We start from the raw sequence: 13,304 nt of genomic DNA on the forward strand, positions 1-13,304 counted from the left end.
TTTTTGCCCCGCGATATACTTTATTGCACGAGCTTCCTGCGATTAGTTTCCTGACTTGTCTTTGGCGTTGAAGGCAAATGTACAAGTGGTTTGGGTTGCAAAAGAAGTAGTCAGTATGCTTGCACCCCTTCCTGCAAAATGTCACTTCCTCAAGCCTAAAATGCTGCCATTTTACATTGTTACGCACTGCGCTCAGTAAATTGAGTATAACCTCTAATGACCCGTGGAAATAGTTATTAAGGGGGATAGTAAAGTGATATGACTGTTGGTGTTAAATTAATATTACTACTATCAAGGGATCTAATTAGCAGCTTTATTCAGTGATTACGGCACATTCGGAACTTTGATTGCCTTTTGGGAATTGGCCCTTAATCTTTTTCATTATAACACATGGCTACAGCTCTGAACCAGATCAACAAAACCACTAAAGCCTTGCTGAAAAATCAAACAAAATTAGATGAAGAGTTTGTGCAATTTATCTCGAGTTTTACTTTTGATGGCGTTTTTAATATCTTGCAGAAGACATTGATTCAGTTCCAATAAGAAAACTCCCGACAAAACTTCCGGTTAATCGACCACGCGTTCGGGCATTCTTGCAAGGAAATCGTTGTGCTTATCGCATTTAAATAGGATTTTTGTTCAAAATCGCAGTTTATTCGGGTAATAANGGGGGAGTGGAATTTCAAAGCCAAAGTATTTGTTTTAAATCTATGGAAAATTCAAAGACTTGGTGGCGAACCAAGGCAAACTCTATTATTGAAAAATCAACAGCTCAAAGCTTCCCCAAAGCAAAAGGAGGGAAATTAAATTATCTGCAGGATATGCAAACAAGAAACCAGACTATTTGCAGGACTGAGCTTTCCATTTTCAGCAAGACGTGACAGCAGCATCATTTGTTAACGGCGAGAATATGTTTAAACATTTATAGCAATTGAACCGCATATTTACATCCACAGCGTAAACAGAAGTGAAAGATGCAAAGTTTCAGCCCTTTGTTCTGGAGTCCCCCAAAACCCGCCATTTGTAAACAGCACTGAATTTTCACTGATTCACCAAAATAATCATAATAATCCTTGCATTTTGATATCACGTCTTCCGAGACGTCTCAAAACGCTTCGCGGAATACACTGTGAAGTGAATCGACTGTATTCTTTTGTGTGGGCGAAATAAAATGTTACGTGAGAGCAATTGGCTGCCGGGTTTCGCCCACAATTTATACAGTCAATGCACTTTACAGCATATGCTGTGAAGGGCTCTGAGAAGTCTCACCCTCATGATAAGGCGCTATATCAAACGTACACGTTATTATTATTACATTATTGTATTAAGCCGTCGAAGAAATCCAAGGAGAAATTCCAAATCAATGCTCTTCTTCAATAAAAATTAGAAACAGAAGCTTGAAATCGCTCAGTCTTAAGCTTAAGGCCATTCCCTTCACGTTTAAGATGATGCAAATTTTGGAGAAGTCTTAAATCTAGCCTTGAACCACCCCTCCTCCAGGGTCCCCACCCCTCTCGTATCCAAGTTTTTGGCTATTGAGTGTTTTGAGATATCTATCTTGTGTGAGCAAGCTGCGTACAGAGCTTTCAGCAGTGCTCCCTCAGCATCAGTTTGCAATTTCTTATTTTCAAATAAAAGTAGTTAAAAAAAAACATGCAATGGTGCGCAGCTCCTTTAATGCCTTAATCATCCTGACAGAAGCGAAGAGTGAGGCGCTCGAAATTTCCCTGTTCGGTTGATTTCTGATTACAAGTGAAGAAATCTTACGTTGGCCGTGCTACATAACGTGGCGACATGTCATTAAACTGCTCACTGTGGGGTAGGGAAGCTGGCCAGCCTTTGCAGTTCACGACCAGTTGAGGGGCCAGAGGTTCTGCGAGCCATTCGCTTCCCAGCTCATCCTGAGACGTAGCCAAAGTGGTCCCAGTCCACAAGACCCCCACCAAACAACAGTGGGCCAACAGAGCGTCCGAGGACTCATAAATGTCATAACAACCGGATTTCAACAAGCCAATACCAATATTTCACGCTAAACTTTGAGGACAGAATATCCTCGGTGTTGAGCTGTGTCCAAGATGACGTGTTTGTCAATGGAACCCTGGAAACGAGTCCACTTTCCGAGGCTATCTTGATGGGATGAACAGCGTGGGTAATAATTTATTTTCTTAGCTCAAGGGTACAGATTCCAATTGCAGGACCTCTTCCCACTGTTTCCTTGGTTGATATCAGCCAATTTAACAAGCCGACAAAATATGCAGTCAGTTCATTTTACAGCGTATCCTGTGATGCACTTTGAGACATCTCGAAGACATGATAAGGCTCCATATCAAATGCAAGGATTATTATTATTATAGGATTATTATTAATACAAGAGACCCCAAAACCTCACCTTATCCTCGCTTGTAAAAATACATTTTGCCCTTAAAAATTAACCTTGCATAGATTCGCGGAAAAGCGTAATCTTAATTTGGAACCAGGATCCTTTCAAGAACTTCAGTAATAGCGGTTTGCAAATGTAGACCAACTTATTTTTTTTTTTTTTAAATGTTTTTACTTTCAGTGAGCTCAGATTTTGGTCTTGACAGAACTGTCAAAATATATCCTCAAAAAAACCCACAGATTTCAGTACAGCCATGCCCGTGCATCACTTGAAACACTCGCACGCTCACCATAACCTCAGCAAGATACGTTACCAAAAAAGTAAGATAGGGGAACGTACCATTTGACGTGAAATAAAAGGATCAAAAGGGCACTCGCGAGAGTGAAACGTTCGTTCGTTGGAGAATTTCCAGCTGCACAAAGGCTCGCCTCTGTGTTTACCTGACACAATTGGAAGCTCACAACAGGATTGAAGTCTCCAGCACACCCACCCACACCCGGTATTCCCCCCTGGCGAGATCTGTTTACTCCAGAACAGTCAGATGATTGGTTATGAATTTGATATATGCTTTGAACAAAACCAGTCTAATCAATGATTGACAGCTTCCACAGAACAATAGACTCCCAGCCCCATTCTATCAACGCTTGTTGTGCCAAATGGCTCGTGCGTAGCCCGAGTGCTTCTCAGGGTCTCCAGCTAGATAGTTAGAGTAGCAAATCAAATGACAGAACGAGCAGAGTTTAAGGTGAATTGTTTGGAGATTATTACAGTAATAAAGCCATTCTTCGTGTTTGAGCTGTGTAGCTTCGTTACTGCCCTATTTGCATTTTCGGTGTGTTGGTTGACGCACAAGGAAGTAGAGTTACTGGGATATTAACAGTTAAAAAAAAATGCTGCAAACATAAAACAAGGAAGTGCTTGGCTACAGAAATGACTTGCCCCTACAGTACTATTCTCTCTCTCAACTTTAATATCCTTCAGGTTTCTTCTTCCCTTCGTCTGCATTAATTGGTTTTGAATATTTAGATGGAAGTAATGAATGCTGAAGAGGTTACGAGAGGAAATGCCTTGGAGAAAAGGTTGCTTCGACCAACAATGTGAAAGAACAGAACCAATATCATTTGAGCTCCTGGTTAAGCTCGGGGCTTCTGCTGGGCTTGTGATTTCCACTGTGCAAAACATTGTTAGATGCTCTTGATTGGGTTACGTTATTCTAACTCACTTATCAAACTGCCCTCATTCTGTAAGCAGAAGATTTACTATGTTTCAGATGAGTTGGAAAGAAAGGAACGTGCATTGCCATAGTGACTCATCACATCTGCATCTCAAAAACAATCATGGTCAAGTGCACCGATATTTTCTGTAGGTAAATACGACAGCCATTTGTCCCATGAAACACTGACAAGATGAACGACCAATTTATCAGGAAGGATTGTTTGCCGGGACTCCAGGAGAAACTTACTTCCCTTAGTGAACAGTGTCATGGGATCTCTTAACGTTCACTGGAATAGACACAATCAAGTCAGACCATCACTTTGACCTCTCATTTGAAAAACAATACTGCTCCCTTCAGAAACTCATTGACTATGGGCTAGAGACCCAATGCGAGATTGGAACCTCTAACCGTCTAACCCAAAGGCAAGAGTCCTATAGAACCAAAGAAACGTCCAGCACAGAAGGCAACCATTTATAGTCCATCATGCCTGGGCTGGATCACTGAAAGAGCTCTATTCAAAACTCGGCATTGCGAAACACAAGACAAAAAACTGGCAGCAGAAACCTTGTGCCTTAAAACGTACAGCTTTTCCTGGCAAAAGGTGCGCGTTAAGCTTGACGCGAAGGGCAAGAACAAACTCTGAAATAACTGACTGCAACGGGGTGAGCCATGGCTTTAATGTTGCAAATGTTGAGTTGTCTGGTGTATTATCTGTATGTGCAAGTTATCACTTCTGGCTGACGTAAGTTTGTGCTGCAAGTTATTTAACTTGGGATGGCTTTCTTGTGTGTAAACCTAGTCCAGACACGATACTGATGCCATTCTTATTGTCAAAGCACCATGAGAATACAATCCACCTCAGTAAACCTGCCTTCCTGACTTTTGTCTAGGAGAACAGGTGCCTTTCAATACCCTGGGGACTTTCTTTGCTCAGGTCTGTGCGTGAAAGACCACGGGGGAGTCTGCCACAGCTTGTGTCAACAAACATTCGCTCCTCGTTGGCTACGGGGAATGAACGGTTCTGTCTGGTTCGCAAGTGACAGGCTCCTGGTTCTTCCTCACCATTTTAGAGACGGAACAAAAGAAGAGGACTGTAATTCTGCTGCCTCCTAAACAGATCCAGACCGTAACTGAACCCTCGCATGCGAAATCCGAGGCAGACAGATGGGATTAAAAGATCTGCTGCATGTAATAAAATGGTGACACGGGTTCAACCGGGTTGAATGGCCTCCTCTTATTTCTATGCCTTTGGAATCAATACCAAAATAACATCTTTGACAACGGCAGCAGCTTAAAGACCACATTTCCACAAACTGCATTGTTCTTTTTTTCAATGCGGGTTAATTGTCTTGAAGATTCGCACCTGATAAACACGACTGCAGCACAAAGATATTTACGGATTATTTCGGAGATGACGTTAGGTCTGCCCTTACCTGGTGGCTGGGTCCCACGCGGATTTCCCCCTGGGTGCTGTTCAGCCTCCTGAAAATAAAAGAAATTCAAAATGAATAAAGTGGGCATAACATTTACATTTTAACCTTGTGCAAAGTGCGAAAGTGCTTATAAATGATTGCTTTTTTTATGGATTGTTTCAGAGTAGGTCTTAAAATCGAGAGATGTTGTGGAAGGATGAGGTTTTCACACGATACGTGAATCAAGAAGAATAGCAACTACAGTATGACTCATGGCCTTTCTTGAACCTGAAAACGCCGTCGACTTTAATGTCACCAAATTGTACATGTAAAGGAGGGAGAGAGGATAGAGAGAAGAAAGAGTAGGGGAAAGAACTCAAGCCTGTGTCTTCACTTTGTAGTGCACTGTGCTCCTATGTCCTTTCCTTCTGAAAATAAGCCTTTAATTGCTTGATCGCAAAGAATTTCTGCGTTCAAATTACATTAAACTCCTCGAACGACTTTCCCAAAGCTGGCCAAAGATTGCAGAGTTTTAATTGACCCGAAAAAAAATCTGGAGCTCCGAATTTGCTCATTGCATCATCTCTGACCTCCAGTATCAGCCCCAGAATCAGCCCTGTCAACTCAGGTTGTGTCTTCTGAGATACACGACCACTCCTTTTCACTGGCATGTTGACAGCACGTCTAACTGAGTTATCCTCCATTCTATTTCGAATCAATTTCTCTCGGTTCTACGCCAGGCGAGTTTCGCGTTGCTTCGCTTGCACAACTATTTTTTGAAACCTGGTTCTCGTTCCTAGCTCTCTCTGGACTTTCACAACAAGCTGTTGAATATTCCCTCTGGAGTGGTTGTGTCTTCACACAGAGGTACTGCTCAGTGGAGAGATGGAGAAGAACTTGCCTCCCCCGCCCCCCCTTTCCAGCCCCCTCCAAGGCCCTGCTCAGTGATTCTCTTCTGGTGAATAATAATAATAATAATCATAATAATAATAATCTTCAAGACATCTCAAAGCGCTTCACAGAACACACTGTAAAGTGAATTGACTGTATATTTTGTGAACTGCTCAACAATCCATCAGATTAATTGGCTTAATCACTCTACGGCTGCGTGGAAGCACTTACAGCTTACTCTGCACAAAATATCTGTGGCGGTTGTCTACAAATACAGTCACTACATCTGACAGCAATTACCACGAAGCACTTCAAGATGTTTTGGCGTGATAAAGCGCTGTAATAACACATGCTTTTTCCTCGTGCTTTTTGCGGCCTGAAACATCGCAAACTTTTCCCCGGTGGCAAACGCTGGCAGGTTGAGCTGAGGTTTCAGCAGCGAAGGAGTTAAGCCTTAGCATATCTCCGAACCGCTCGCTTTCCATCTTTACGGGTTTCTGCTTGTGTGTTAGTGTGTGTGTGTGTGTGTGTGTTTTTTACAGTCTGAGTGGCTCTGAATGCTAAAAGGCAGGAAACTGGGCACAAAAGTGGTTGATGCAACAAAGATGGAAACCATAGCAACGCCAGTTTAATATTTTTGGGGTTTCACAGCTGCAATGGATTAAAGAAAATGACAAGATGTTCACATTGAGAGAGCACGGTTGCTATGGCTACACTGTAGATTTCATGTTATAACAAGCAGAGCCCTGCCCAGAATTTCCAAGTCTGGTCTTGTGCGGTAATGCTTTGCGAGCGAGACTGCACTTGGCAGAGGGGTGGGGGTGGGGGGAGAAAAAAAAACCTTTGCCGGGTTTGGTCTGGGTACACTAAATGTGGGGCGTTAATTGGAGCTGGAAATGACATCTGGTTTCTCCACAAAGAACTCTGTAAATCTGCACACACGTTCATACACGCACCCGCGCCACATCCAAGGTCTCGTTCGGATTTATGAAGCAAATTCCCATCTTCTTTTTTTTTTAAAAAAAAACGCGCAAAGCTGAACTGTCAGTTTGCCCGACTGACTGTCTAAGTCTGTCCGACTCACTGCCTGACTGTCGTGGGTGGGATCGGGCCAGCACCTGAGCTCCCGGCCCACGCTGAAACACACCCCCTCCTCCCCCCAGTACAGAACCGGGGTAGGACAGAAATGTCAGAGGCGTTGTCGAAGGTGTGTCCCTTCGAACCAGACGCCAAACTGAGTTGCTTAGGTGGATGTTTGAACCCACGGTTGGTGGGGGCGTTCCGCTACTTTGTACAGTTTGGGCAATCCATTGGAGGAAGCATATGTTAACCAGTGGAAAAGGAAAAACTAGCCAGTTGCTTGAAGGCTTGGAATATTTTAAAGTATGGAGAATAAGTTGGGGGAATGGGATTAGATCAGGTGGATCATGTAGGGAAAAGCACCAACGCACAGTATACTCCAAGAGCCAAATGGCCTGTACCTGCCCCGTAACATTGCATCACGCTGCAACTCTTAACAATTTTACATCGGAAGGTTTGATGAGTAACCGTAAATCTATCACAAACCCAAAGAGCCGGGTGAGTACTTGGGAGGGCGGAAGAGACTCGAAACATGTGAGGGATCACGTGGAAAACGTAGTTTGTACTCGCGTCACTTGTAGAAGCACAAGTCCGAAGCCAATGGGACTAGAAAATAGACGTTGGACGGGTAACACGTGTAGCTTTCGAAATCCACTTACATCAGGAAATTATTACTGAACTAATGAAAGGCTGGTAACAAAAGGTGCCTTTCCAAGCAGATAAGGATGCTGGCGCATTGTAAGCGATCCTCCCGCTTACATTTCAGTCTCGCGCACGCACGCACTCACGCGCGCACTTCCACCCTTTCCTAACGCACGACAGACATAGCAGGGCCCTCCCTCCCTCCCTCTCTCTCTCCCGCGGCAAAAAAAAAACCCCACTGCGGAATAAAAATAAAATAAAAAGATAAACACTCAATATCACCGCAGTATGATTCATGTGCCAGAACTGCAGTGAGTCACACGGTACAATAGTGGGAGTTGCCTGCTTGAAAGGAGATACATCTGCACTACAGATTTCCTGTTTAAATTTTTTTTTTGACTATTACAGAGAACATAGGCAGTAATTTTATTTTCGAGGCAGCAACATGTCAAAAGGCTCGACGATAAGCCTAGTTTATTTCTTGTGAACGCCCTGAATGCACGCACCAAGAGCTGTAAAATATGCACGGACCGGACCTCTTCCAAGGTTCTGCGCGGATAAAATGTACCAGATGACGAAATATCGAGCCACACAAACCAGAAATGCCCTGGCTTCTAACCCGGAGCTCAGAATTGAGCCGTCTTCCCTGTACAAGTCGGGTGCCCTTCAGGAAAGGACAGAAAAACTGGAAATAATAAAAAGGACCCATTGCTGTGAAATAAAACGAATGTCCTCTCCGCAGAGTGAATCCTGTCAGACAAGAATCCCCACCCCAGTCCCCGCCACCCCAGGAGTATTCACGGACAGGCTAAGCGGTTTTAAAAGTAATCAAAATAATTTTATGCAGCGCATCTGAGAACGGAGATCGCACATAGTTTTTGCCTTAGATCATTGTCTTCAAAATCGAAGATGCAGCATTTTTGGAAAATCCTTCCCTGGTATCCCACGGCAGCGAATTTAAGCCGAATTAATATTGAAGACGGTGAGAAAGTTTGGGTCAGGGGGTCAATGCAGTGGTATGGAACCTAGAACCAGAGATGATGCTAATAAATTGCAATGGCTGAGATTTCTGACAGGCTTCAAGCCACTGGTCCTAACAATTGCAACCTGGAGCCTCTCAATTCAGAAACTCACAGGCGCAACACGAGAACACAGATTCCGATCTGCTCGCTCCTACTTCGGTCATAGATCCATGAAAAACTGAAGTGATGAAATAAAATTTCAGTGAAATATCCTACTTTTTAAGAAAACTTCTGCCCAAGATAATAATAATAATAATCCTTGCATTTGATACAGCGCTTTTCATGTCTTTGGGACGTCTCAAAGCGCTTCACAGAATATACTGTAAAGTGAAATGACTGGACATTTTGTGGGCAAAACGCACAGCAGCGTCCCCACAAACAGTCGTTGATTGAGTGACCAAATTATTATTGTTTTTATTTAAGGACTATTATCCCCGGAAAAGCGATCTGCCAATCGACTACCAACCCGGTTCCTACTTACTGCTAGGTAAACAGAGGCTGTGGAGTAAGGAAACTTGGCCAACGTTTCACCTTGCCGGGAATAGAACCCAGGCCTCTCGCTTGCGAGGCGAGTGCTCTAACCACTGAGCTGCAGGACTAAATATCTGGAATGTTAAACACATTTAACGTTAACGTGGCAACAGTGCAGCAAGGTATAACCATCAGAATACAGGCAGGTATCTCAATACCTACTTCGTTACAAGTCGATGTAGAATTGCGGAGTCATTGGTCAACAGATTACAGAAAAAATTAACACACAGAATGTACATTTTCTCTCTGTCCGGACCCACAAAGCTGAGCTGCTGATCATTGTCGAGACGTCTTCAAGGGAGAAAAATCTCACTAAGAATCCAACCTTTATACATTTAAGAACCGTGGCGAGTACCTAAAAATCTGGGTTCCCTGGAAAAACTTTCAAAACGACACCACCAAAGCTCGATATTCTCCCAGAATTTCCTGTGTACGGAATCCTTTTTCTTAAATCAGCTAACAAGCTCCGAAATAAAGGTAATCCATCATGTTTATCGAACTCCTTCACTAAAGTCTCACTGTTCAGTCCATAGAGGTCCCTTGTATCATTACTATTCTGTACACGTACGTACCTAAATAGCACGGTGGGAATCCAAGCGTTTTCCTGAAACTTATACAACAGTGCAGCAAGGTTTAACCATCAGAATACAGGCAGGTATCTCAAGGTCTACTCTGTTACAAGTCGATATAGAATTGCGGAGTCATTGGCCAACAAGAGCTGTGTTTTGAATCAAGAACTCTTAAGTCACAAACCACAAAGGTGAAAGTCTAAGTGGTTCATCTGACTTTCACTCGGAGAAAAGGTCAGATCTATAGCTTCCTCAACCATTAATAATATTATTAAAGGCAATAACCCGTGGTCAATTAAATGAAAATTGTGCCCAGAACAAAATGAAGCCAAATTTGCATTGATTGAAAACCAAAAACAAGCTATTGACTTCATCGCTGGATAATATTGTGACAAAGGGGAAAAGGTACCAAAGCACCAGCGTGTCAGCTTGGCTCTGTGGTAGCACTCTCGCCTCTGAGTCAGAAGGTTGTGGGTTCGAGTCCAGTGTCAGGACTTGAACTTACATAGTCTAAGATGACACTCCAATGCAGCACTGAGTTTGTGTTGCATTGTCTCATCCTTCAGATGAGACGTTAAACCGAGGTCCCGTTTGACAGTTTTAGTGGACGTTAAAGATCCATTGGTAATATTCAAAAAGAGAAGGAGTTTCTAGCCCTGCATCCTGGCCAAGTATCCCCCAAATAAAATGAGTCATTTGTTTAATGGCTGTTTGTGGGACATTGCTGTGCATAATTGTACTGTCGTGTTTTGCCTAGAAAATGCTCAAGTCACGTCATCGCACAGTAAATCCTGCGAAGTGCTTTGAGACGTCCTTCCGAAGTGACAAAGGTTTATACCAAATGCAAGGATTATTATTGTTATTATCGCTAAATAACATAGTGACAGAAGAGTTGACATTCACAGGATATCTGATACCTCTCCCAATTATAAGGCAATACTACTAGTCAAGATCTTTGCAGTCTTCAACTAACCTGAGCTTAAACTGACTACCAGTTTTTAAAATACAGTATACACCTAATCCTCTATTGATGAAAGTTTTATGTTACTGTATTTTATGGTGCACATTTTTCCATTTTATGAAGGGATGATAGATTAGTGAAGCTATCAGTGAGTTAAATGTTTGTTCAGTGATGTTAATTTCAGCTAAAACAAGATCTCTCAACACTTCACTTACGGCTTCTAGTTACTTTGGACATGAAATAAATATTACAGCGCTATAAATCAGGGATAAACTTTCCAAAGCAGAATTACAGGACCATGAAATCCTATGTAAATTAATTACACCATCAAACCACTTTCGTTGCTGTGCACCTCAAGACATTTTTGGCATAAATAGTGTTGTATAACTGCAAGTCAATCAGAACACAAATTGTCGTGGGAATGAATTGTCGAATGGGTGGAGATTGATCACAAATGTGCAGATTTGTGTTCCACTGCTCTTATAATGACTAACAAAAGACTTGAGCTTCAAAGTTACTTGAAGAAAGTCTTGCCATCGGTACACCCCATATGTAAACAACTGCAACTCCCTCAAAAAACACACACACATTCTTTTGGCTGTTTCCCATCTTGATCTGTAGATTTTCCTTGACTGTGCTTTCTGAGAGAGCGAATGAGGAGATTGGGAGGACAGAGACAGAGAACAGACTAAGTTATCAAGACAGTTTAAGAGGAGTTAAGCTTTTGGCTAGACAGTGTGTGGCAACCAAACCATCATTGCAGTCATTAACCCGAAGTGCTTTAGAGATCAATTTGGCTCCTTCGTACAACTAGATTCAGGAGCTGCAACAAGACAGTTCCTCATAAAATATCACCAGCCCTTATGTGTAAGCATATTTGAAGAGACACTACTCTACAGTATAGTATATTCAGCACATTGGGATGAGGGGGAGAGAAAATGGAGGAATAAGGCAATAATCTTTGATGAAAACCAATAATATTTAATGATGCTTTCGATACTTATACATTATAACCAAACCCAGACATGGCAAGTTAGTGAGATACAGGACAAGATGTTGTCTCCACACACATCGACTATTTGGAAATCCCAACTAATTAGAATTTCTCGTGGTGGTGATACCTAGTCACCTACACCAGAATATTGGTTTGGATACTCTTCAACACAGGAACGAATATCCGCAGTACCAGACAGACACCAGGCCGACCAAAATAAAATCCACTTTGCAGGTTTTGAAATCAATAAACAAGGCTAATGTGATGTGAGCATTTATAACGAGGGATTTGGAATACAAAAGCAAGGCTACAGTTGTACGAGATGAATTAGAAATGAATTGGATGTTATTTGGAAAGAAAACGTGGCAGCTAATTTGCACCTGTGAGGTCCTACGAACAACATGAGCAGCGAATTAATAGGAATTTTTGAGGGGGGCATTTCGATGAGGAGGACAGCCTGAAAATCCCACTTTTGTTTGAAATAGCAAAGCGATGAGGAGGAGGCAGACAAAATCTATGATGACCTGAAAACAAAGCAATAAACTCGTATTTAATGTCAAATATTATCATGTAGTCAAATGGAGTGGGCGGGAATGTCCCACTAACGATGAGACACCCAAAAATCTACAGTTAATCCACTTGACAGTACGTTCTGTGAAGCGCGTTGAGACGTCTCGAAGACGTGATAAGGCGCTCTATCAAATGCATTATTATTATTATTGTTATTATGAGGCCCTGTCTGATCACCATAGAGATGGCAGTACAGGCACAACTGCAATTGGCTTCAGCATCCCTCGAGTAAGTAGGGAGCAGGAGGAAGGGTTGTGGGGGCCAAAGAAAAATCAGCCCGCGATCAGTATCTGCTGAAAAGACCATATGTGGGACTGGACTGAGCTGTGATGCCCTGCCAACAGCTGTCCAACACTCACTGACTAAATTCACGTGATTTTTTTGGGTGAAGTCCACGCAACCTGTAAACCAGCGAGAGGGGAAAAGAGAGGACTTAGCAAAGATATAATGCTTCTTTCTTCTCTTTTAACGAGTAAACAGGTCAATATCACCACCCAAAGTAAATTAAGGGCCGAGTCACCCTGGTTACAGAGGAACAATAAAGGTTCTCACCTATGTACTAACTAGTGAAGTAGCCAGTCCCAGGACAGGCAACGAGGGTGGGGGGGGGGGGTGCAGGGTTTACCAAGACATGTGGAACAATAGTCTGTAGGGGCGAGATGTCGACAGCAATCGGAAGTATGTTTGTGAACGAGTCCCTGGTTCCTGTTGCTAATGGGAAGGAGCTAAATTGGAATGTTTTGCGTTTTGCTACCTTTTCACAAATTTTTCCAAGAAGTTAATTGAACAAACAAGCATTCCCAACGAAGGAAAAAATATTGTATTTGCAGCTAGTTTAAAGAAATATTGTTGGTTATTGGCGGTATTCGAAGGCGCCAAACATTATGGGTGCAAGGAAGCGATGGAAGATGGGTTTTTGCTCTTGCATTTGTCTCATGGAGAGTTTCCAATTGCATCTGGAGTTTGGCGAGGGTGATTGAGGAGCGAGGGCGAATTGGAAGAGGACTTAGAATCATAAACTTGCTTTAGTCACGGC

General features: G+C 42.7%; 1 protein-coding gene across 4 annotated transcripts in view; it reads right to left on the reverse strand.

The window, feature by feature from the left end:
• The window catches only part of rerea (arginine-glutamic acid dipeptide (RE) repeats a), a 167,114-nt gene that overhangs the window by 12,168 nt on the left and 141,642 nt on the right, over positions 1-13,304 (reverse strand). For all 4 annotated transcript variants that reach the window (XM_042343579.1, XM_042343580.1, XM_042343581.1 and 1 more), the window contains exon 7: positions 5,030-5,078. In XM_042343579.1, the coding sequence (XP_042199513.1) occupies positions 5,030-5,078 (49 nt within the window). The remainder of the gene's footprint in view (positions 1-5,029; positions 5,079-13,304) is intronic.

Source organism: Callorhinchus milii, unplaced genomic scaffold (genome assembly GCF_018977255.1).
Source record: "Callorhinchus milii isolate IMCB2004 unplaced genomic scaffold, IMCB_Cmil_1.0 Scaffold24, whole genome shotgun sequence".
NCBI lineage: Eukaryota > Metazoa > Chordata > Chondrichthyes > Chimaeriformes > Callorhinchidae > Callorhinchus > Callorhinchus milii.